This window comes from Talpa occidentalis, unplaced genomic scaffold (genome assembly GCF_014898055.3).
Source record: "Talpa occidentalis isolate TD23 unplaced genomic scaffold, MPIMG_talOcc4v2.1 talOcc4.7, whole genome shotgun sequence".
Taxonomy (NCBI): Eukaryota; Metazoa; Chordata; class Mammalia; order Eulipotyphla; family Talpidae; genus Talpa; species Talpa occidentalis.
The window spans coordinates 3,210,038-3,234,562 of record NW_023605083.1 but is presented as its reverse complement, the minus strand read 5'-3'; the positions used below and the strand labels follow the sequence as shown (position 1 = coordinate 3,234,562).

General features: G+C 67.9%; 1 protein-coding gene across 1 annotated transcript; it reads right to left on the bottom strand.

Annotated features, from left to right (window-relative positions):
- Positions 1–7,710: 7,710 nt before the first annotated feature.
- FAM78A (family with sequence similarity 78 member A) lies at positions 7,711–17,429 on the bottom strand. Its single transcript, XM_037492958.2, has 2 exons — positions 16,760–17,429; positions 7,711–8,303 (listed from the first exon to the last, which is right to left on the bottom strand). Exons 1-2 carry the CDS (start codon positions 17,182–17,184, stop codon positions 7,775–7,777), a joined length of 954 nt encoding a protein of 317 aa, XP_037348855.1. The 5' UTR covers positions 17,185–17,429; the 3' UTR covers positions 7,711–7,774.
- Positions 17,430–24,525: the final 7,096 nt, after the last annotated feature.

Here is a 24,525-nt window from a genome sequence, read left to right as displayed (position 1 = left end):
AGTTGGCCCAGGAGGACACATGTCCACCCCAAGACTCCAGAGACGTGCTTGGGGCAATGTTGTTTGTGATAACCCAAAGCAGAAAACAACCCGCGTGCCCGTGAGCTGGTGCCAGATAAACAAAGCGCGCCTGTCCGTAGAATGGGGTGCAGCGCAGACCAAAGAGAGGTGAACTGTTGCTCAACACACCGGCCCGGAGGACCCAGATGGTGTCAGAGAAGCCAAGCACAGTCGAGTACACGCTGCAGCCCCACATAGTTAAGATTCTACAAACCGGCCGTTGTGGCAGAGAGCACTTGGGGCTGGGATGGGGCGGTGGCAGCGGAGATGGGGGTGACAGTGTGTGTGTCGGGGTGGTGATGGCGGTCACAGTGCGTGTGCTATTGTTTATCAAATCGACTTTGCATCTTATAGGTCAGTGACACCCAAACAAGCTGATTTCAGAATGTCTGACAGCACTACCTCCTCCTCTCTTAAAAGGAGACATTCTAACGGGACCTGTCGGGGCCCAGGTGACGGCCAGGTGTGTGTGGAATCACCGTGCAACCCCAGGTGAGCCTGTTTCTCCTGCCTGCCACCAAGCAGCCATCTGCCTGGGACTTGGTCACAAAAAGGGGAAGGTGGGGTGAAGCCGGCACCCAAAGGGACTATGCAGGATGCGGCTTTCTGGATGCTCCATCCAGCCAAGAAGGAAGTGGACCCCCCCCACCCCCCACCTCCCAGGGAAGGAAGAGGGGTGGTTGGCGTGTGGGAGGCATTTCTGCGCTTCCTGGCCGTGAACCGTGGGTTCTGCCAAGCCCACCCCTGCTGCTCGCACCGCTAGCTCCGCGGCGGGCGTTGGCGTCTCCTGCGCGCGTCACCACGGAGGGAGATGGCAGAACCCGGGCTCGGTGCGTCTGGGGCTGCTGCGCCGGGTGGCCTCCCGCGCTGGCCTCGCAGGAGTCGGCAGCTGTTTACGGGGAAATCTCTCTGCCTCACTCCTGACAACCTGCTGAGCACGTAACCGCTCGAGCTGCCGCGCCAGGCCGGTGCCTGGCACTAGACCGCGCCACTGCCAGGCTGACTCCCCGGGGCCCCGCAGGAGGCACCAGGGAGCACGTTTTCCATGGCTGACAGCAGGTCTGCAGCCAGGAGCAAGTGACGGCTGACTTCAGGGCCACAGCCCATGCTGGGGCGTGTCCGGGAAGCCCCGGGTGACACCTGCCCACGCCTGGGCCTCAAAGTCACCCCGCGTCCAGGCTCCCTGAGGCCTGTCAGACACCCCCCCCACTCCCGCCTTCTTTGTGCACAGAAGTGACTCTGCTCCTGGAAAATGGCGCCGTCCAGATAAGTGAGTTTTCCTGATGAGGAAGATTTACCTCCTTACTCACTTGGAATTTTCTTATTTCAACCAGCGGGGAGGTCACCTGAGTGGGCCCCACGTGACTCCCCGCGTGGCTCAGTTCCTCGGGGGTCAGTTCCCGGGTGAGTCACCGGGAGCAGCGCAACGGGGCTGTACTCAGGGAGCCCTGGGTAGCCGGACCCGTGGCCGCGGGCTGAGATGCCCAGCACAGTGAGCCCCCAACAGAAAAACCCCGTGGCCGTGTGCCAGCCCATCACAGAGAGGCCCAGACCCTAGGAGGCCACTTACCCAAAGGACCTGGTCTGCCAACCAGACACGGGACTCTGGGGTGGGGGTACAGCGGCAGGGGCCGGGCTGGGGGGGCAGCTGCCTCAGGGACAGTTCCCGGGATGGAGGGCAGTGCTGGCTGCCCAACAGTGTGGATGGGCTTCATGCCCAGGACTGTCCCTTACAAATGGCTAAGGTGCTCATTTTTGTGTACAGTGAATAACAAACAGACCATCCCTACCCTCGACTGAGCTGATGACCTGGGCAGGGTGGGCGAGCCAGGGTGACCAGTGGTGGTGCCAGCGCCCTCACCACAGGCGGCATGGCAGCCGGGACGGTGCCAGCATGATGATGGGGAACATTCACCCCTAAGCACTTGGCGGCTCGGGGCCGAGGCGTGCAGAGAGGCAGGAGCTGGCTGCAGGGAACGAGGTGGCGGCCTCTCCCCGGCCTGCCAGTCCTCAGCAGGGATGGGACAGGCAACCCAGGTGCCCCCAGGCCCCTAGCACAGGTGGCCTTGGGTGGGGCAGAGATGAGCTGGTGATTTTCACCTGCTTCTTCTCAGCTGGAACTGGGGTGGAAAAGAAAACAAGCCGATGCCCACAGGTCATTCTCAGCTAATGCCCTGGGGATGACTGCCTGCCAGGGGCTGAGAGCCCTGCATGCTGCCCACGGAGTCCTCCATGGTGCCCCAGGCACCCCTGCAGATGAGGAAACTGAGGCTCGGGGTGTGGCAGTGCTGAAGGTTCAAACATCCGGGGTTCCTACTATGCTTGGGGGCTCTGTCCAGGCATCTGCTGCCCACTGGCCTCTGCAGGCCCAATGCAGTGCTGCCCCCACGTCCAAGGAAACCAAGGTCCCCTGCACCATCACCCAGCAGCGAGGGCCACACTCACCATGGCCTTCTCCCACCCCATGGCCAGCCAATGGGGAGAAACAGGAAATGTGTCCATCCCCCAAGTGTCCACGGAGAGGCCACCTCCTCAGGGAAGCCTCCAGACCCGGCTGGCCCCAGGAGGGCCCCCCCTCACTGGGCTCTGCACACTCACTGGCCCAGTGGTTCCTCTTGACAATTCCCCATGTCCCCATGACTGGACACTCAGAACTGCCGCCCCTACACACACACACACACACACACACACACACAGAGCAGAGAGCCTGGGCACAGGCACACTTGTCAGGAGGAAGTGAACCCTGACCGTCTCCTGGTCCAGAGCGGGGCCGCCCAAGACAGCAGCCGCTGGTCCTCAGGGCTGGGGCGCGGAGTGCGGGGGACGGCTAAGTGGAACAGGGTTTCTTTTGGAGATGATGAAAACACCAGGATTGACCGAGGCCGTGGCGGCAGAGACCCTACTGGGCACCGCAGCCCGTGCGCGTGGGAGGAGGGAGTGGTGGGGTACCCCTGTGGGCGGGCAAGGCTGAGAAACGTGGGGTGCAGTCTGCCTGGCTGCCCGGCACTCGTGTGCATGAGGGGAAGTTGGCCCTGACGTCCGCCTGGGGCACGACTTCTGCCTCTTGGAAGAGAGAGGCCGAGGGGTCCCACTCCCTGCAAGCCGACCTGCGGCCATCGCCGCACCCACTGGGCCCGGGGGTGGGGTGCGCCTGGGCTGCAGGCTTGGCACCGCGAGGACATGGGGTGGGGCCCCGGCCGACCTCACTCAGCCAGGCCAGGGCCGCCAGGAATAGACAGGAACGTGCCCCGGCGGCTGCGGATGCCCGGCCGCCTCCTCCATCTGTCTGAGCAAAAAGTGAGGAGGACCCAGGGCCCAGCCCCCACCAGAGCTGCGCTCGGGCGTGGAGAGCCCACAGTCTCCGCGCGTCTGCAGGGAGCACGGGAGGGCCCTGCCGGGGGCTGGGCTGACTCTGGCTAGACCCCGCGTCTGTCCCGTGGCTTCGCCTCCCTGGCCCCGGGCACAGGCGAGCTCGTCTGCTCGGATGTGTGTTCTTGACTTAATAATCTGCGGCCGGCGCCAGCGGACTGTGCCCCGCGCTTGCCCGGGGCCTCCCGCGCTGCGGCCGCTAAGGGCCGCCCCGGCCCCCTGGTAGGATCGGGTGTGGCAGGCGGAGGGGGCCTGGGAACAGCATTGGCACCGCCGGGTCGCGGGGAGGCTGCCTGGTACCGGCCCAGCCCTGCACGGCTCAGCCCGAGACGCTTCGCCTGTCCCGGCTCTTTCTGGGGCTCAGTTTCCTCATCTGGAAGAGGAAGCGGAAGACGGGGCGGAGCTCAGGCCTCCACACTGTGAGGAAGCAGGGCAGGGCATGTGCTCCGGTGCGGGGGGGTCTGAACGTGTGTGTCCCCCAAACTGCCCAGCCCAGCTCCAGCCGGGCGGGAAGGTCTCTGTGGGGCCAGCAGGCGGGACAGACCATGGCAGGAGATGGTGAAGGAGCCGTGACCGCGCCGGCTCTGGGCCTGCGGGCACCCCAGCCATCGCCCTCTGCGGTCCCCGCAGCGCCTCCTCCGGCCGGGCGGGGCTCCCTCTGAGGCCGAGGGGCCCAGGCTCCAGCCAGTCTGCGTCCAGCGCAGAGGCCGGCCCCCAGGCCTAGATGAGCACAAAGGCGCCGGCACTTCTCCCGGGCATCTCGGACAGCGGGGCGGCCCCGCGGCCCCTGGGAGGGACCTGCGACAGCCGGCGGGGTCTGGTGTCTGTGTCTCATCCGTCTGGGCTTCTAAATTTAACCGGCTATCAGCCCGGGAGGCTGGAGGGCTTCCATGGTGACTGAATGCCACTTGGAAGCCACTTGACTCCTAACCACTTCCCTGCACCTTCCCCGACCCAACAGGGCCGCCGGCCCCCTGCCCGCCGCAGGCAGAGGGAGGAGCCGGGTGCCAGGGTGACCTGGCTCAGCTTTCACCTGCTGAGGTGACGTTGGCGTCACCTGCACCCCAGTTCTGTACACACGCACGCACCCCACACCTATATGCACCGCGCACCCCCTACAGAGACACCACACACCGCCCTTCACGGGCTACACCGAGGCTGAAAGCCAAGCCACGCGGGGCACTTGCACCCCCAGCAGCCCCGGGCAGACGGAGCCCGGGCACCTGTTATGCAATTTCCTGCCTTGGGGCTGCACCCGGGATTCAGGATGCAGAAGCTGTTGGGTTGCTGCAACGTGGAAACCCCAACCCCCAGGGGCCAGAGTGAAGGGCCCCTCGTCCTGCACAGGCCCGGAGGCCGCCCCCGCGTCCCCCAAGGGGCTGCCTGCACACACTTCCTGCGCGGAAGGCGTTTCCTGCCGGAGCCGGGAGCCGGAGCCGGCCTGGGGCGTGGGGGCTGGGCGTGCCCGCCTCCAGAGCCAGGGCTGGGGTGGCTTCCAACCCCCGCAGCCCCTCCGTTTCCTCATCCGTGAAAGGGGGTCCCGGTGGCGAGGACGCCTGAGTGGTCACCCAGAAACCACGCAGAGGCATGCGCTCCCACCATGTGGGCGAGGCGGCGGCCTCTCGGGATCCCCACTGTCCATCTAAGTGAGGGGGACCGAGGGGCTCAAGCCCACACCGACCGCTCGAGTGTGCGCTCTGCCTCGGGGTCTCCCGGCCCCGCCCGCCCTGAAGGCGCCCCCTCCACACTGACCCCACATGGTCACATGGTCGGGTGGGCCCCGGGGCCACGGCCTAGAGGATGCCCTGGCGGGACCCGGTGAAGAGGGCGCTCCGGTCGTGGAGGAGGCCCCTCTAAACGCAGGGCCCCCAGCCCCACAGGCTTCTGAAAGAGCCGGGCCACCCCAAGTCCCAGGGCCGCTGCCACACAGGCCGGGCAAGGCCTGGCGCAGAACCCCCACCCTGGCCCCCCCCCCCCAAGTGTGTCCCCCCATGGCCAGGACGCAGCCCGGTGAACCACCACTTCGCACACACCCAGAGCCTGGCCAGGCCTACTTTAAAATTATACTTTATTTGTGAATATTTGTGGTGATGTTTTAAAAAAAACATTTTACATTTCATCAAGAGTCTTGTGCCTCCTGTAAGTGCATTGGCTGGTTTTCACAGTACTCTCCACGACCACGGGCGGCGCTTATTGCTGGAGCCGTGCCCACGCAGGATGGGACACCGAGGGACGGGGGCCGCCAGGTCTGGGCACCTGACTCGAGGGCGGGGTCAAGGGACCAGGCCCAAGCTAAGCCGAGCAGCCCTGGCCGCACCGCAGCCTCTCCAGGGTCTTCGGGAAGGCGGGAGGGGGCTCAGGGAGCTGGCGGGGATGGGGCATGCAGCAGGCTGGGGCTCCCCTCCAGGGGCACAGTGCCGGGCCCCTGCCTGGAAGGTGCTCATCCTCTGGACACCAGGGTCGGGGGCTCTTGGCCCCAAAGCAGCCCAGGACCATCCTCCGTGCCCGCTCCCGACCCCCACCCAGGGCCCGTTCCCCCATTTAGTGCAGTAAAGACCTGAGTGCAGAGAAGAGCGCCTCCTCTTTCGCTCTGCTAGGAAGCGGGGTCCTGTAAACAGCAGGGCCCTCCCCAGCCCCTCCTGGCCTCTCTGGGTGGCGGCCTCCAGGCACACACAAAGGGGAGCGCAGCATCCGGGGCGCAGGTCCTGAGCCTGGCAGGGGGTTCCCCCAGCACCAGGGGCTGCTCCCGGCCCTGTTGGTTCCAGGGCGGACGCATGCACGCGCGGCAGGAGCGGGGTTCGGGAGATGGACAGGACGTGAAGCACCCCTTGATAGACATCGCGTGGATGAAGGAGCAGAGCAAGGCAGGGCCCCGCCTCCGGCTGTGGCTAGGACCCCTGTACAGTAAGTGGCTCAACTGCAGCAAAATGGATTATTTTTCTTATCCGACAGTTTTCTGTGCTTGGTTATTCTTAGTCTGTGGGCCCAGTGATGTGGCTGTGGGCTCGGCAAGCTCAGAGGAAGGTGGCTTGAGCAGGGGTTTCCCCTGAGCTCCCCGGAGCAGCTTCAAGGCAGACGTGGCTGAGAAAGCTCCGCCTCGACCAGGCCCAAGTCCGAGGGCGCCGGCCCCGGACCACCCCCGGTGGCTCCGATGCCTCTCACCACGGTTCCCCTTCAGCCCCCAGCCCCGGCCTGGTTTACTTCTGAGGATAAGCAGCATGGGGAGGCCAAGGGGGGCTGCCCACTGCCCCCCAGCCTTTCCAGATCCAGGAATGCCTAGCCGGGGTGCTCTCCACAGCGCCCCCACCCCGGCGCCTCCTGCCCTCCCTCGGGGCATGGGGAGAGCAGCACAGGCCCTTCTTACCTTTGAACCAAAACTGGGTCAAGGTGGCCCGCCCTCCAGGCGCTTGGGACCAGTGTGGGTGCAAAAGGGAAAGCTGCAAGCTTAGAGATGGTGCCGGCAGACTCGACCCTTGGCCAGGGGGTGCTGAGGACTGAGATGGCAAAAGCTCCCTGCACTCGACCTGTCACCCAGGACCTTCCCTCTCCTCCTAGACCCGCCCGAGGCAAGTTAAGGCTGCCCAGGAGGAGAGAGGAGAGTCCCCAGCAGAGCCAGCCTCGCTCACAGCCCTCCTCACAGGTGTGGGGCCTGGGGGGCGCCCTGTCAGGCAGAGTCTGGCTGTGGTTTCACCTCTGCTGAAATGAAAGCGTGAGCAGCTGGTTTCAGGTCTGTGCCCCTGTTCCCTGCCAGGACACCGGGGTTGGGGGGGGGGGACTTGGGCCTCTGTTCCGGGTCCCAGCACCCCCACCTCTAGCAGAAGAGTCCAGTAGAAAAGAGATCCTGCTTTCTTTGTTTCGAGTGGGTTGGGGGGTTGTTTTTTTTCCCTTTAAATTCAGCTTAAGGCAAAAGTTTGGCAAAGCAAGTCTACATAAGGCCACGTGAGGGAGGCCGAGGGGAGCTGCCCCCGGGCGACGCTGGCACAACGCAACTCGCCACCTCGCCACCGGCTGGGCCGCCTGCAAAATCAGCTCCCCTCCCGCCCCTGAGCCTCAGACGGAGGCGTTAAAAGAAGGAAAAAAAAAAAAAAAAGAACTGAAAAAGCAGTTGTCTGGGGATTCTGTTGCAAGAGAGTGGCTGGAATCGCGAGGAGACCACGGGTGGCGCTGGAGGGCACGGCGGGCGCCTGTCCCGGCCCCAGGGGGCAGGTGCGGGGCTGGGGGAGGCTTCGCACAGTGAGATCCGCCCGCTGCCCCGGGCAGAGCCGGAGCGGCGGGGTTGCTGAATGACGAGAGCGGGTTGCTTGGGGCGCGTTATTATTGGAGCCCGCCCCACGGTGCCCGCGCGTCACCGGCGCTTGGGCGGGATCACCACCAGCGGCGGCCCGTGCTTGGGCCGCCACATGAGGACCTGAGCGTCGTTGGCGTTGGGCTTGACCAGGGCGCTGGCCGGGATCGGCTCGTTCTTGCTCAGGATCTTGGGCTGGTCCTGGGCGATGGGCTCCCGCAGCCGGGCGCGCTGGCCCAGGGGCCGGCTGGGGTTGACCTCGATGCTGAGCTGCATGCGCCAGTGCAGCGTCTGCAGGATGATCATGTCGTTGGTCGAGGTGTTGGTGGCCACCAGCCACGTGGTGAAGCTCTGGTCCCGGTAGATGTTGGTCAGCTTGGCCACGTTGCTCTCGCTCACGGGCACGGCCCACGTGACGCTGGGGTAGAAGTTGTCGTTCATGCTGATGACGAACCTGGAGTCCCTCCTGGTGGGCCCCACGATGGTGCACGTCTCGGTGGTGTTGCCGTACCAGGGGTAGTTCACCCCGTCCGAGTCGCTGATGGCCTCGATCTTGCCCTCCTGGAGGTCCGGGAGCTCCCAGCTGGACCTGCGGGCGGAAGGGGCGGTTACTCCTCGGCCCCCCGCGGGGCTTCCTTGTGCTCCCCTCGGTCCGTGGCTTAGCTCCCGGGGGGCCGCAGTGTACAGGCATCCAGCACCGTGTCCGTGACCAGGGGCGCCCCCAGCCACAGCTGGAGCCTTGCGTCATTTCGGGCTGTCCCCAGCTGGAAGGGCCAGCCCTCTCCTCAGCCCCCGACGCCGTCTCAGAGGGGGCCGGATCCCCGCTGGGCTTCGGGAAGCCCTAAGTTGCCCATGCCCTTGAGGGGGGGCCACTGGGAGGGGCTGGGTGGTCGACAGTAATGGGGCGTCCTGATGCGCGCTGTGCCTGACCCCCACAGCAGCCCTGTGACCGCAGGGCAGAGCCTGGGCTACGAGCAGCAGGAATGGGTGGAGGACTCCCCAGGCCACCAGCACCCCGGTGGGCCTGTGGGGGTCGAGGGTCAGCCCTCCCCCAAGCAGCGGTGGGTTTCTTTCCCTTGCCCCCGGGGCCGATGGCAGGCCCTGGAGCCCAGCTGCGCGGTCAGCACATCAGGAAGGGTTCCCGGCCCCTCCGGGGACCAGCACGTTACTGGGGCGAACACAGCCCTCCGTGGGCGTCAGTGTTCTCACCTGTGAAAGGGGGGTGAGCCGGCCTCTCCCACCCAGCACTGGGGCCCCCAGAGCTCAGCACAGGCCCTGGCTCCTCCCCCTGCACCCAGGCTGCCGCCAGCCCCAGGGGACACCCCAGCAGGCTGAGATGCCCTTCCCGGCCTCTGCCCAGCCCCCTTCTTTCTGCCGGCGCCGGCCTAGAACAGGAAGTCGGGCAGCCAGAACCGCACCTGCCTTTGCAGCAGCAGAACCGAGAAAACCTAAGCAGCCTCATCCCAGCCCCAGGGCCAGCTGCGCTCTGGCCCCGAGCCTGAGCTCCCGCCTGCCGGAGGCCAGAGGTCTCAGGCTGCCCGGGGTGGGAGCGGGTGTCCAGGCCGGCCAGAGCCTAGGCTGGCGTGAGATCCTGGCCAGCACTCGCTGAACCCCAGACTCCTCACACACATCCCAGCCCACCGGAAGGCCGGGGCAGGAAAGAGCCAGCCAGGCAGGGCACGGGGCAAATGCTGCCAGTCGGTGCCTGTCAGGGGCTCTGCCTTCACCGCTGTTGGAGCCCTCGGCCTGCCCCGCTGTGATGGGGACACGCCGTCTCACCGATGGGGACACGGCAGTATTTGGGGCGCCCACCCGGTAGAGACCCGTCGACGGTCCTGTCCGCCCAACCTCCGGGGTCGCCCCCCGGGAGAGGGCCCGTGTCCTGAGGGGCGTGCTCCCCACCGCGAGGGCAGAGGCCACCCAGAGCCAGGGCAGGGTAGGAGAACGGGGCCGCCCGCACGGCGGAACAGCACTCGGCCTTGGAACAGGAGGCCCTGACGGCCCGCGGCCCGGAGGAACCCGGACGTGGCGCTGAGTGAGCAGCCGGACACAGAGGATCCACTCGTGTGAGACACGTGGCGGCTCAGGGGCCGGGGAGGGGCTGAGTGAGGGGTACAGAGTCCGGAGTGGGGTGCACGACAGTGTGAATGGGCTGACAAAGGCGAAAGGGATCCGTTTCCGTGCTTTCCCGCCGCCGCCGCCAGCCCCGCGCCAGCAACGCTGTTCAACGTCGCGGGGAGCAGCGCCCGGGCCGCTTCCGAGCCGCCAGCAGGAGCGCAGGGGTCACCAGGCTCACGCGCCCGCCGGCACCCCCCGCCTCACCCCCGCCTCCAGCTAAAGGCCCATCAGTCCCGGAGACCCGAGGCCCTGCCACCCCCACCTTGCACAGCAGCAGGGGGTGGGGTGCTGGGGGTTGCGGGGCGCCGTGGTTCCCACGCACGGGCCAGGCTTCCTGGGTGAGTGTCGGAAGCCTGGAGCTTTGCCCCGGGCCGTGCCCGCTGCCTGCCAACGCCCACGCGGCCTCCCCGGAGGCTCCGCCTACCCACACGCGTGTTTTTAAAGGCAGAGCTCGGGTGAGGAACCTGGACGTCACCTTGGCCCCTTTCACTTCCAAAGAGCTGGCCGAGCCGCAGTGACCCGCGCTCAGCCTCTGGCCCCAGGCTCAGGGCTCTTGCTCCTGGCTCGGCCCCCGGAGCCCCCGGCCGGGTCCCTGGCAGGACAGCCCTCCCAGCGGGCGGGTGTCGCTCAGAGTCAGGGCGTGTGCTCTCGGAGGGGGCAGCTCGAGTCTTCCCCTCACGGAGGGGAGCGTGGGGAGACCCCGCCCCCGGGACGCAGGAGAGCTCAGGCCTGAAGCTGGACCTCAGAGTGCCTCCTGCCCCCCCGAATCACTCCCAGCACCACTGATCCTGCTGCCGTCCCGTCCCGGCAGACATCCCCACAGTGAGTGCAGAGCCCGCTTGGTGTTCGCAGGGCGCTGTCACGCGCATGCCCCAAGGGCACAAGTTTGCTGCACGAGGCGCGGGAGCACACCCCCCACCAGCTGTCCTCAGCGCCCATCTCAGGGCCTTGTCTGGGGAGCAGGCTCCCCTCCGGTCCTAGTCAGCTGTCGGGGTACCCCCCGGGGGAAGCCGCCCTGACCCGCCCACGAGGCCAGTGCTCCCGCGTGCCACCCGATCCTCACCCCGCGGCTTCCTGGCACACGCACGCGGTGACTCAATACCTTGTCTCCAGACAGACCCCAGGCCCGAGAGGGCAGGGGCGGGACCTCCAGGATTTGCCCTGAGCCGGGCCGCGCACCCAACACAGGTGTGCAGAGTTTCGGGCGGCCTCGCGGGCTCCGCCGTGAACTTCCCCACCTGGAGCCGCGCTGAGAGGCCACGGCCCGCACGGGCAGGCTCCGCTGCCCACCTGCGCCCACCCGGGGACGAGCCGGCGGCCCCCGCACAAGCGCCCGGGAGTAGGCCCGCGGCACGTTTGTGGGGACCCGACTCGGGGTCCGCCCCGGGAAGGGCCAGGACCCACAGACCGAGCAAGACCTTCCACCGGCCTGCAGCCGCCTCCCCCACTACTCAGACGCGTGTGCCCCGAGCAGCGCCCCGGACGGTGAGTCTGCGGGGGCACGGCTGGGGCCGGGCGGGTGGGGTCTGCGCCGCGGGCACCCGCGGGGCCAGGGAGGGGGCGCCAGCGTCTCAAGGTCCAGCCACCAGGCAGGAGCCGCCGGGGCTGGGCCTCTGGGTGGACGGTGGAGGCGCGGGTGTGCGCCGAGCGGAGACAGGGTGCGGGGGCAGCCCTGGCCCTGCTGCTTCAGGTCCGAGCCGGACAGGGCGGTGAGCCGGGCCGGGCCGACTCCCCTGCACCCCCATGAGGCCCCACCTGTCTCCCGAGGGTGCCAGAGTCCCAGGGCGCTGCGACGGGGGGTCCCTGGGCACGGAGTTTGCGTTCCAGACCCCGGGGCCGGACCCGCCCGGCGCCCCTGGTCTCAGCAGCGTTCCCGAACTTCTAGTCTCTCCATGTTGGTGCTGCCGCCGCCTCCTGGATTCTGAGTCATTCGGTTTTTTCCTGAAAATCACTTTTTAAAAACAGCTAAATCTAATCTTTCCTGAGAAGCACCTTGGATCGAACCAGTTGGAAATGCAGAGTGCGTGTGGCTACGTGGGGGGCTCGCGTGCGTCACACGGGCCCAAAGGCCCTTACGGATTCTCACGCCCGGGCTCCGGTTTTCAAGGTTTTACAGTTTTGCGCAACTTGCCAAAAGCTCCCATGGCCCAGCTCCGCCACCCCGAGACCCCGGCGCCCGCCCACGCTGCTCTGGGGCCCCAGGCGGCCCCTGTGTTCCAGGAGGGTCTCGGCCCTGCTCACAAAGCCCCGGGGGGCTGGGGGTGCCGTCGGCACAGACGGGGACCCCACTCCCCCGCGCCCCACTCCTCTCCGCCCGCCTCCCCCGCCAGTCAGGGCCCGGGTCCGAGGCTGAATTGAGCACAGAAGATGCGCTTCGTGTTTTGTTTTGCTCTGGTTTTGAGGCAGGCCCTAGAGACGGGTATGAAGTCAAAACCGAAAGCCACCTCCGGCCGCCCCGCCCACAGCAGGCTGCTCCCCGCGCCATGCCGTGATAAACATCCTTCCAGACCTTTCTCTGCGAGACACACGCCCTACGCTTTCATTTTTACTGTTTTCTTTTGAGCCAAACCGGGTTCCTACCCTACAGATATGACATCTCTTCCAAGAAATGCCAGGGTGCGAGGGCCCCGCGGGGACACCTGCCCGGCCGGGTCTCACCCCCAAGGCCCCAATGCCCTCCTGGCCCCGATGGGCTTCTCTCCCGAGCCCAGCACTGTCCGTTCATGCTGGGGGGCCTGCGGCAGGCCAGGCTGCCTGGGCGCAGGGGTCTGTAAGCCTCCCTCTAGACACGGAACAATCTAGAAGCTCAACAATGAAGGGTGTGTGTCTGTGAAACACCGAGAGCCAGTCACACTCCCCCCCAACGCTGCCTAGGCTGCCCGGCGCCTCAGGGGAAACTCTTCCCCTCGCCCCAGGCCCAGGCCTGAGTGATACAAAGCGGCAGGTGGGTCTTCGGCTGGGATGTCCCTCTGGTCCAGGCGGCGCCTTCTCCACAGCCACGGCCACAGCCAGCTTCGGCTCTCGCCGCTTGCAAAGTGAGGTCGGCAGAGACGGCTGGGCCAGCGGGTCCAGGGGCTCGCGCTGGGCTGCTGTCCCTCCCCCCATTTCCTCCCACCCCAAAGCCTGGAAACAGGGACTTCCCTCTCCCACCCAAGCCGCCTCGCCCCTGCCAGGGCCCGCAGATGGGGGAGGCCGCCTTCCGGGCTGCAGAGGAAGCTTCGTCCTCAATTGTTCTGTGAGAGCCTGAGGCGCAGGAAGAGGCCACATGGTCACAGGCCGTTCCTCTGCCTGTCCCAGCCTGCTGGGCTGTCATGCCCCGGGGCCAAGCAACTTCAGGTCTCAGAGGCTGTGTCCTTCTTATAAAATGGGGACCTCGTAGGGCCTCCCTGGTGGCGCAAGGGGTTAGGACACAACCTATGAAGCTGTCCGCAGCCTCTGCAGCACGAGTTCGATCCCCAGCCAGGGAGCTACCCACATGGCACAGCAGACCTCGCCTGTGTCACCCACTGCTCCCCTCAGCAGTGTGTTTCCGTCAGTCTGCCTGTTCTGTTCCCCGCTCTGTCTCTGGTGAGTCCTCTCACCCCCCACATCTCTGGCCTGCACCCACCCCACCCCAGTTCTCGTATGCAAAAATAAATAAATCTTTTAAAAAATAAATGAAATGGGGACCTCGTGAGGCTAGCACCTGCCCTGGCATGAGGCCTCTGGCCCAAGGTCACAGCCCCAGCAGAGGGGGCTGGGGGCCGCCGCCAAACACAGCCAGACACCCCCAGACCCTCTTCTGGAGCTGCGCTCTCCTTTCATCCCCACATGAGACCCTGAGCCAGAAACTGGCCTTGGCCCAGTCGTGGGCCAGCCTCCCAGGGCTCCGGAAGGGCCGACCAGGGCCACGCGAAGCGTCTCCCACACAGGCGAGAAACTGCCTCGGCACTCGAGCGGCTGAGCCAGCTGACAGGTGGCGGCTGAGGAACCGCGGAGGAGGGGCTGTGGGGGCAGATGTCGCCATAGTCTGGGGGGTGGCTCTGAAAGTAATGTAGGTTGGCCCCGAAACCAGATAGAGCCTCCCCAGCTGGCAGGGAGGGCGCGCGTCTCCTGGTTCCCCCTACAGAGCGGGCATGGCCCGGCGGCCTGTTCCCCCTGCGCTTCGAGTACTTCAAACCCAGAATGTCATGCTAAACACCCCCTGGATTAGAGTCATTTCTCCCGTGAATAAGGGATAATGCTTGGGGCTTTCACGGGTTTGGGTTAAGTATCTGGGATTAATACTTTGAAGACAAGCCCATCTGTGGGGAACAGGAAACCTCCCGACCCCTGCTACCGGCTGGCCCCACCCAGGGCCACTGAAGGGGGGGGGTTTGGTTTTCATGATTCAGATTTTCTGGGTGTAGCCCAGCGGTTCTGAACCTGGGTGACATCGCCTCCCTCCCTGGGGACATGCCCACGTCTGGAAACATCTGGGTTATCACAACGGGGGCCCAGGGGGCCCAGGCACCCGGGGGTGGGGAGACCGGGGACGCTGGCCGCAGCAACAGACCCAACAGCCTGCGATGCCGGGTCGGGGCCCCGCGGGGCCTCCTGCAGCCTCCGACCCACCCCCCAGCACAGCACACCTCACGCTTTCCACTCTCGGGACTTCAAAATAGGGAGTCGCAACACGGGCGGCGCGGGGAGGGCGGCTGGTGGGATCTTGCCAGCGCATCTAGATGCTTCCATTCACATTTGAGAAGGAGCAAAAGTGGCGCCTTCCTGAATGATGACCCTTCTCCTGCCCAGAGCGCACCCGGACACCAGAGAGCCCGCCCTGGCGGGAGGCCTGCCTCTCCGTGACTCAGTTTCCTCACACACACTGTGGACCGACAGTGAGGCCAGCAGCGCCACAGCCACAGGCCCGGGGACCTCTGCGAGGTGACTTGCCAGGGTGCCCGGGCCCTTGAACACCCGCTCCCCACTGCCCGCACGGGCAGCCACCACGTCCGCCCTCTCTCGGGGCTGGTCCCATCCCAGGGGGGCCCTGGGACCAAGGAGAGGGGACCCCAAGACAGAGAGCTCTGCTCTGAAAGCCAGCGGGGCCCCAGAGGCGGGGCGGGAACACACAGCAAACACCAACCAGTCCCGACTCCGCGCCTGAGCTCCGGCGAAGCCGGGAAGTGAGCCCCGGGAAAGCGGAAGAGCCAAGAGCTGGGTGGGGAACATCAAGACAGGAGGAGCCTGCAGCTGCCCCAACTCTGGCTTCAGCCTCGATTCTCACCACGGAGCCCACAGCTCCCTCCCCGCCAGCAGTGCAGGGCCGGCGGCACCGCCCGTGACTGCCACCCCGTAAGCCTCAGGCCCAGTTTGCAGGTGGGGAACCGAGGGGCCCGGTGGCCAAGCCGACCCCTGGGGAAGGACCTGCGGTCCGGCTGCGCCCGGGCTTCCCCTCACTGGCACCCGCTCACAGAGGAAAAGTCACCTCAGGGCTCCCGCCCCAGGCCGGCCCCCAGCACAGCGCCCGGGACCTGCTGCCACCACAGGGCACAGGCAGGGCCCCGGGCACAGATGGGGAAGCTGAGGCCCGGCCGGGCCTGAGCCGGCCACGGCGCAGGAGCTCCCCTGCCAGCACCATCCCTCCCTCCAGGCTCAGCCCCTCTGCCCTCCCGCCTCCGCCAGGGCAGGGAAGCGGCTGAGCTGTCTCAGGAAAGCCTCCCCTTCGGCCCAGCTGTCCCAGCTGCCTTGGAGGCTTCTGGGCTCACGGCTTCCCAGGAAAGATCCACCCCAAATGTCTAAGAATCAGGTTTCCCTTCTCAGAATGGAAAGTCGGCCCCGCCCGGATTAATAGCTGCTTTTGAGAGCCAGAGCTTGGGGGTTGAAATCAGGTAGATCCAGGGGAGCCCCGGTGAGTGTCTAGACGCATCCCACATGCACCTCTTTGGGGTGATCAGGGTTACCCCGTTTTAAGTTGTCCCTGCCTTCCTCCTGTTTCCCTCCCAGCTCCGGGGTCGCTAAGGGAGGAACCGCCCCGAGCCATCCCCTTTCAGGGCCCTTGATGTCAGCGAAAAGCTCTGAGTCCGGGGACGCCCCTCTGTGCCCCGCCTGCTGGGACACGGCGGGACACGGGGGGGGGGGGGGGGGGGGGGGAGAGGCCCGGACAGCAGCGTCCACGAGGGCCCACCCAGCTCCCCCCGAAGGTCCCGTCCACAATGACCGGCTCCGACCTAGGGCCCAAGCACCCTCCCTCCCACCGACGGCCGCTTCCTTCACAGCGGGGACGGCTGTCCCGGGAACAGGCCGGGAAACGGGTCCAGGCTCGCAGGCTGCGAGCTCCATTTTCCCCGGGAACGCCCTGGAGACCGGCCGGAGAGCGAGGCCAGCCGGCTCCTCTCCACGGCGGGCCCCGCCGACACCTTCTGGGTGCTGAGGTCTGACGTCCCCACCGTGGACGGGAAACTCCACCGAGAAGCAAACGGGTTTCGGCAACTGGCCGTCCCCTCAGACACCCGGGGCTGGGAAGGGCCCCCAGGCCCTGCTGCGTGTTAGAAACCGCCTGAGAGACGAGTGCGGGCCCGACACAAAGCGCGGGTCACGGAGCTCCAGGCCTCCCCGGCCCTGCTCCTTCCTGGAGTGGCGGCCACGTGTGCCAGGAGCCGGGCCCCCGCAGAGGGGCAGCTCTCTGGGGACCGGGCCACACGCTGGCTCTGCCCAAGAGGCACCTGGTGGCAGGTCCCTCTGCTTTCTCAGCACCTTGCAGGGAAGGACATGGGAACCCCAGGGGCTCTAGGCCACGACCCCAATCGGAAGCAACAGGCAAGTCCCCCAGGGGCTCACCTGGCCAGGAAGGGCACAGAGACCAGGTTCATGGGCCCGAAAGCTTCCCTCTGGCCCTGCCGAGGCCCCTCCCTGTGCCTCCGGCCGCCCCCCAGCAGCCTCCGAGCTCGCCCCAGGGGTACTCACATGCCCTGCTCCCCGTACTGGTTGTAGAACTCCATGTGGCTGCACGCCTGGATCCAGCCCACTATCCAGGTCTCCTTCTTGGGGATGGGCGGCATGACCACCTGGGCCGAGGCACGGAAGTGGGGTGTCCGGTAGCGGAGCACAACGCTGGAGGACTCGTCGATGCTGGTGGGGATGGGGTCGATGGAGGCTTTCACGTCGACCACGGTGATGCCTTCCCGGAAGACTCTGGCTTTGCCCCCGATGCTCTGGATGCAGCCCATGGCACAGAGGAGCGCCCTGATCTCCAGGGAAGGCCAGCAGTCCCAGAGGAAACTGGGCATTGAAAGGATGGAGGCCGCGGGACCCAGCGCAGACAGCACGGCCTCGGCCTCGCGGCGGGAGGGGTGTCCAGGGACAGACTCACTGGGGGGGGGGGTTTGCATATCACGACCTCGGGCCTGTTTATAAATAAGGACTTTGCTGCATTTCAGAGGCCCTCGGCTCTCTCGTCTTCTGCTAGCAGTGGGCAAAAACCACCGATATTCTTTGGGTTAAAAAAAGAAAAGTTCGGAGGTTAATGGGTAACCATGTCGCGGAGACATCAGCCCTTTCCGTGCCTCACCCGCGGGAACGCAGCTCCCGGACGTCCCCGAGGTCCTCGGCGCCCGCGGCCGCATGCAGAGGGGGGTCGGCCCCCCGCGCGCCCCCGCGGCCGGCCCCGCACCGCCGGCGAGTCCCGGGCGGCGCGGTCTCCGGGCGCCCCGGGGGCGAGCGCCGACCCGCGGCTTCCCGGGGGCGGCCCGAGGCGGGTGCCGGTGCCGTCGGCGCGCGGGGCGGGCGCGGGTCCCTCGCCGCCGAGCCCTGCGGGAGGGGGACGCGGCGTCAGGGCCCGCTCGGAGTTGGGGCGAACTTCGCTGCGGGGCGCGGGCGTGTGCGCGGGGCGCGGCGCGGGGCGCGGGGCGCGGGCTGGCGCTGGCGGCGCCGGGCTGGGCGGTCTCCCCGGAGCGCGCCCCCCGCCGCCCGTCACGGGGCCGCTCGCCGCGCACAGCGAATAATCGCGCCGTGACATCCCCGCTGACAGCGCGGGGGCGGGGGCGCCGCGGGGACGGGCCGGCCGGGTCCGCGCCCCCCGCCCCGCCCGGCGCCCGCGCCCGCGCCCCCCGCCCCGCCGGGGCGCAGCGCCTCCCCGCAGGTCGGGCGCTCGGGCGCGCGCCCCGGGCCCGCCCGCGCCTCGCCGGCCCCCCGCGGCCGGGTCCGGCGGCCGGGGCGCGTGGGGCGCGGGGCACCCCGGCGTGCGCGCCCCGCCCCGCGGCGCCGCCGACTCACCTGCCCGCGGGCCGCTCCGCGCGCGCCCCGACCCCGCCGCGGGCGCGTCCTCGGGGCGCCCCCGCCCGTCCCGGGCAGGGTCCTGGGGCTCCGCGGGGTCCGGGCCGGCCTGCGCCCCCGGCGCCCACCTCCTCCTCGCTCGGGCGGCGGGGGGCGGCGCGGGGCTCTCGCGCCCCCGGCCCGCGCGCCCCTTTATTTCACGATCATCGCGAGCCGCGGCCGCCGCTCAGCCCGCGCCGCCGCCTCTGCGGCAGCATCGCAAAGGCAACCGGGTCAAACTTTGCAGAAACTCGGCCCCGCGCGCCCGCAGCCGCGGCCCGAGCGCAGCGCGCGCAGCTCCGCGCCCCTCGCGCCCCGGGGTGCAGGTCCGCAGGCGGCGGGCGGGGGGCGGGGGCGGGGGGCGCCTCCTCCTGCCGCCCGCCCCGCTGGCCACCCGCGCTCGCGGCGCAGCCCGCCCTCCCCGGCGCGCGCCCCCCCCCCCGCCCCCCGCCCCCCGGCCCCCGCCCCCTCCCTCCCCCCTCCCCGCTTCCGCCCCGCCCCGCCCCGCCCCGCCCCGCCCCCTCTGCGGCCGCGGGGGGCCCCGGGCACGACACTTCCTCTCCGCCCGGGAACGCCGGGAGCTGTAGTCCGGCTCCCGCCCGCGCGCCCGGCTCCCCGCAGGGGGTCGCGCCGCCCGGACTCCCGCCGCTGGAGACGGCGCAGGGCTTCTGGGGGTTCCAGGGCTGGGCAGCTTGGGGGCCGGGACAGAAGTGGGGGCGAAGGGCCCCTGTCTCGCCCCCCCTGTCTTGGGCCTCTTGGCCCCAGACGCACGGCCGGGCCGGCGGGCCTGTGGGCAGGTCCACGCGCGCTGGGCAGCCGCCTGCGGGGCGTCTGCTGAGCGCCCTTCACCCGGGGGGCCCTGACGCGGGCGGCCTGGAGCGCGCCCCAGGCCCACCCCGGCAGGTGCCCCTGCTGGGACCGCAGGCCTGAGGCGGAGGTGCCCTTGGAGGTGCCCAGGGCGGCAGCTGGACAGCGGCCGGGGAGCCGGGACCCTCTCGAAGCAGCCGCTTGCCCCGGCCCCACCCCCACCTCGCAACTCCCCCCCCCCCCAGGAAAGGCCAAGCGGTTTATGGCATCAGAAAACCTGGCGGCCAGGCCAGAAGACTTGCCTCCCCACGACTGACTTCCAGGGGTGCCCAAGGCTGAGCGCTGGGCTAGTGGTTGGGGCCCCCTGCGCGCCAGTGGGGACGGGGATTGGAGGGGCCTCTGGCGCTTTGAGGTGACCCGCAGACCAAGCGATTCATCTCCTAGCAGCCCCAGCGCAGGCAGGGGAGGTGCTGCTGCCTCTTCCCCAGCCACATTCTGCCCTCGCGGGGCCCACAGCCATGGACGCCCGCCCCCCGGCGAAGCCCCAGCCTTTCCCGCGCAGCACTAAATCCTGCTGAGAGGGGGGGCTGAGCCGAGGCCTCAGGGGCCCCATGACCTGCTCACAGCCTCAAACCCCAGCCCAGCCAGCACAGAGGCCCCATGTCAGTGTCCATATCTGGCCTCCTAACCCACCGCGGTCTCTCAGCGGCACCCCGGAAACAGTCTGTCCCTCCAGGATCCATTACAGCTTCCGAGCCTCTTTGTCACCAGATCACGGCTCTGCTAGTCAGTGTATCTATATAGGGGAGATTAACTTTGGGGGGTCCTCACCTTCCAACCCCTGTGGCCCCCAGAGCCTGGAGCAGAGGAGACCCTACTGGCCAGGGTGCCCCCTGAGGGCAGGGCCGTGGGCCCCGTGAACATGTGCGGAGCCGCACAGCTTCCTCCTCGGCGGTGGACAGCGCGGAGCCCTGAGCCCTAAACTGGAGGTGCTGGGCTGCGGGGGATTTTCTAGGCCAGGTCTCCCCGATGCCCAGTGGAAGTGAGGGTGTGGCCCCGCACGCGCTGGTGGTGATGATAAAGCACCCACTGTGTGCCGGGCGCTGCCTGAGTGAGATGGTCTGCCTTACCCCTCGCCTGGCCCGGGGCGGCGGCTGTGCTGACAGACCCAGGGCGCGGTGACTTTGCAGCCTGCGCCCCCTCCCAGCTCTGGCCATGCCCAAAGCCCACTCTCCTCTTCACCGGGCACACGCGCCGCTGGGGCCAGCCGGTCCGAGCCGGACAGGCCCTGCGATGTCCCACCAGTGGTGCGGGGTGCCGGCGGGCGCGGCCTCCTCCCTCAGCCACCCACCCTGTCACGTCACAGGGCAGTGCTGTCTGGGCCGGTGTGAGGCTCGGTTCTGCGGCCCAGGGGGCCTCTGTGGGCCTGTTCGCCAGGGTGGCTCCCCCGGGGCTAGGCCTGAGTCAGAGGCCTGAACCGGCATCCCCTGACCCCGCACCCCACGGGGCCTCCTAGGTCCTGGCTGCTGCTCAGGCTCTCCGGCCCCTCTGGCTGCGGCCTCCCCACGCAGCCCTGCTCCCTGCTCAGCATTCCTGGGGTTCTGTGGGCGCTGGGCACAGACCCCCGCTGTCTCAGCCCCTGGCAAGGCCACGATGCATCCGCACAGGACAGGAGGGGACATCTGAGCTGCCCGACCTCACCAGTACGCTCACGCCGCCCTCGGACCCCTGCCCTGGCCCTGCCCTGCCCCAGAGCGACGCCGCTGCTGCGAGTCGCCAGTGCGTGGGAGAGGGAGGGCTCAGGGCCCCACCCAGAGAGGGCGTCAGTGGGAGGACAAGGCCCCTCCAATCCAGGAGCGACCAGGGAGGTGGTGGAAACCCAAAGTCACGCAGCAAATCAGAGGTGGGAACAACGGGCTGGCCCAGGTGGCTTTAACAGCAGCCCAAACCTGCGGGGAGCCCCCCGAGGGCTGCAGCAAGAACCCGTGCAGCCTCGCCCCACTGAGCACCCGCTGAGCGGGGCCCCCGCATGGGTCACCTCCACGGCTGTCCCCAGCGGCCTGCCCGCCGGGGCCGTCGCCCGCGCCAGAGATGCGGACACTGAGAACTTGTCAGGGGAGGTGGGGGTGGAGCCAGGACCCCGGCTCTGAGCCCTGGAGGTGGGGTGATGGGGGTGCAGTCGGGCTCTCCCCAGTGTCCCCTGCAGCTGTGGGGTGTCATCGCCAGTGGCGGGCAGAGGGAGTCTCAAGGCTTCTCTCCCTCCTGGACCTACTTGCGCCCCGGGGCCGCTGCCGGTCCTCCCTCCTGGAGCTCTCGGCGCCCAGGGGTGCCCTCCGGAGGGAAAGGCATTTCACGGGAGGAACAGCCCTTGTTCCGCAGACGGACATGTGAACGCGGAATCCGTTGCCCGGGAGACCGGGTTCTCTCCTTAACTGTGTGGGGCCGGAGCGGGAGCCACCGGCGAGGCTGGGGGCAGAAGCCCAGGCCGGGGCGCAGGGCTTGGAGAGGCGAGTCCGGGGACCCAACGGCAGGGCTCACCCGGCTTCGCTGCTGCTCCTCGGCCCGCAGGGACCCCCGAGCAGGCCCAGGGCCTAGAGGCCTGGCCCTGCGGCCCCGGGTGCAAGGACCCCACGCCCAGCGCGGCCCTGGGAGGCGGCTCTGAGAGGACCCGGGTCTTCTGCCCCCGCTCAGTGAAGATGTCGCTCGTGGGAGGCAAGGGCGGGGCCAAAACCCTTCTGTCTGGGGGGACGCGATCTCGGTGCCCCAGCTCCGGCCCGAGCAGGATCCCCTCCGTGCGTGGCAGGCTGGGCACGCGGCAGCCGGTCCCCCCACGGCTCGCGCCGTCTCCCGCGGAATGGCCTGGGCGCCTGCCCGGGCTGGGCTCTGGGGCCGGCGTCGTGGGAGCAGAGCCGGGCCACGCCAGGCCACGCTGCACGGGTCCCCCGGCGCCAGCGCGGGCCAGAGAGACGCCCGGGCGCCCTCAGCAGTGCCCGACGAGGTGTTCGTTAGCGTAAATAATCAACAGGCTCCCGGCCCTGCTGCCGGCGCTGCGCAATGGACGGCCGCGAATCTGGGCGCTTGGGAGGCAGTTCCCACGTGTCCCGCCTCAGCCGAGCAGCCCCGGGGTGCGCCCGGTGGGGCGTGGGGGGGGCGTGCCGGCTCCGCGCGGGAGGGAACGTGTGTGATGTGGGGTGTCGGTGTGAGCCTGGGCGTCTGTGTGAGGGCACATGGGCGAGCGGGGCGCGGGGCGGGAGGGAGGTGTGATGGAGTGTGTCGTGGGAGTGAGCACAGCAGGGGTGGGCGTGGAGGAGTGTGTGTACTGCAGGGCGAGGTGTGTGCACGTGTGAGCGCCCGTGTGCCCGTGTGTGCGCACAGAAGGCGTCTGAGTGTGTGCGGGGCTGCGTGGGGCATGACCGAGTGAGCGCGGGGTACAGTGTGTGTGCGTGTGGGGGCACCGCCGGGGGCTGCCGGGTGGGCCTGCGCGCGGGTGTTATCTCTGGGCTGGCTGGGGGCGGCTTTTAGGTTCTGGCCGGGTGGAGACTCCTTGGCCTCAGGAGGGCAGGTGGGGGCCGGAGGGGGCCGGTGAGGGCTGCTCTGCTGCCTGGCAGGCTTGAGCGGGCGCTGTGGAGGGCGCAGGGCGGGATTTCTCCGGGCACCAGCTCCTCTCTGCCCCTCTGGGCGGCTTCTCCCCGACTTGGAGGCTTCTGGACCCCGGCTGGCGGAACCAGGACGGCCTCTTGAGCGCACCTTGGTCTGGTGTCCCAGAGCCGGAGCCGAGCCAGGGGCCGCAGGTCAGGCAGCGGGCAGAGTGGCCGCCCCCCACCCCCATCCCCACCCCACCTCCTCGCGCACCCAGCACCTTCCGGGGAGAGCACCCCCCTCACAGGCCGCGCCCCTCAGCGCCCCGCTGGCGGCCAGGAGGGAGGCGGCCCAGGCGGTCGGGGCGGCACTGGGAGTTCTCCAAGGTGCTAAAATAAACCCCGCGAAGGATCAGGTTTCCCGACCGAAATAACCCGGGAGCGGCCTTGGAAACGCGAACCGAGAAAGCGGAGCCGGGGCGGGGGCAGCGAGGAAAAGGCTTTGCACAGGGCTCCCTCCCTCTCCTGGCGGGCACCCCGCCCTGCTGCCCCCCCCCAGGCTGCGAGTCTCCCCAGAGAGCTACACGCCCCTCCCCTCCCTTCTGGGGTCATCCCCCCAAGGAGCTGGGCTCCTGGCCCTTGGTCTGTGACCCCAAGGACTGTGTAGCCTTCAGACCAGCACCCACCCGCCCACAGGGGGTTATGGCCAGGCGCTGCGCAGCCCCTGCTGGCCGCCGCGAGTCTCCGCCGCGAACACGCGTGTGTCCCAGAGACCGGGTGAGGGCCCCCGAGGGGGTGACCAAACCCCTGGCCTCTGAGCTCAGGTTCTCGCTCCGGTGATGGGGACGTGACTGAGCAGAGCCCGGAGCAGGGTTAAGTCGCGTTCAGGACACAGGCTCCGTGGACTCGGCGGTGAGCCTCGGGCATGGAAGACCGCGAATGTGTCTGCACTGGGCAAACTGCTCTAGGCCTCCACACGGCCTAGGGCCTCTCCCGCCTCCGTCAGGCAGGCCATGCGTCCACGTGCTCATGGCCGGAGGTCAGGCTCGCCCCGAGTTGGCATCCTGGTCAGGCTGGGCCCCTCTCTCAGCCTGGGCGGTGCAGACAGGAAGGAACAGGGCCCGCGGGGGCAGGGTGATGGCCTGGAGGCCAGGCGGCCTGCAAGGGTGGGCCATCAAGGGGCCATCTTTGTGACCCCCACTGCCCCTGGCATGGGTCTGGCACACAGTTTATTTTATTTGTGAACAAAAGAACTAGAGTGTAGGCCAGAGGTGCAGGGGGTGAGCGGACTCACCAGAAATCCACTGCCGAGGGGAGCAGCAGGGAGACAGGAGGGGTCTGCTGTGCTCTGTGGGTCAGCTCCCTGGCCAGGGATCACATTCAGGCCACCAGGGAGGCCCCCAGTGACAGTTTAGACCTCAGGACATATTTGATGAATAAGCCCATGAATGAGCAAGGGACAGACAAGGCCAAACAGCAGGGATGAAGGGTGCTACGCTTGGCCGAGAAGACGCCCAGGGCTCCCAGTTCAGGGCCCAGCCAGCCACAAGCCTGCTCTGGCTGACCAGCTACGTACCCTCACGGGCGATGTGACCACTGCGGTCTGCCGCTCCCACTCGCCCACGTGGGACATGGGTGCCAGGACTACCCTGCAGGCTGAACACCCACGATTCCGTCACACCCCAGGCCTGGGCACTGCAGCAGGTGCTCGGGTTGGCCCGTCAGGCTCCTGAGGATGCAGCTGAGCACCCCGTTTTACCTGGCACCTGCCACACTGCCATGTATTTACGATCTGCATTTGGCACAGTGGGGTGTGTAGGCGGACGCCAGGCCAGAACAGTTTTGAAGAGTCACAAAGTGGAAACCGTCTACATGTGCAATAATAAGGGCTGGCTCACGGCAGCAAGGGCCCAGCACATGGGTGACAAGCAGCCATGGGGAGATGATGGGTTGTCATGGAAACACGGCCAGTTTTATTTTAAGGGAAAATGGTAGGTTTTTCTTTAAAGGGCATATAATGTGATGCTATTTTTT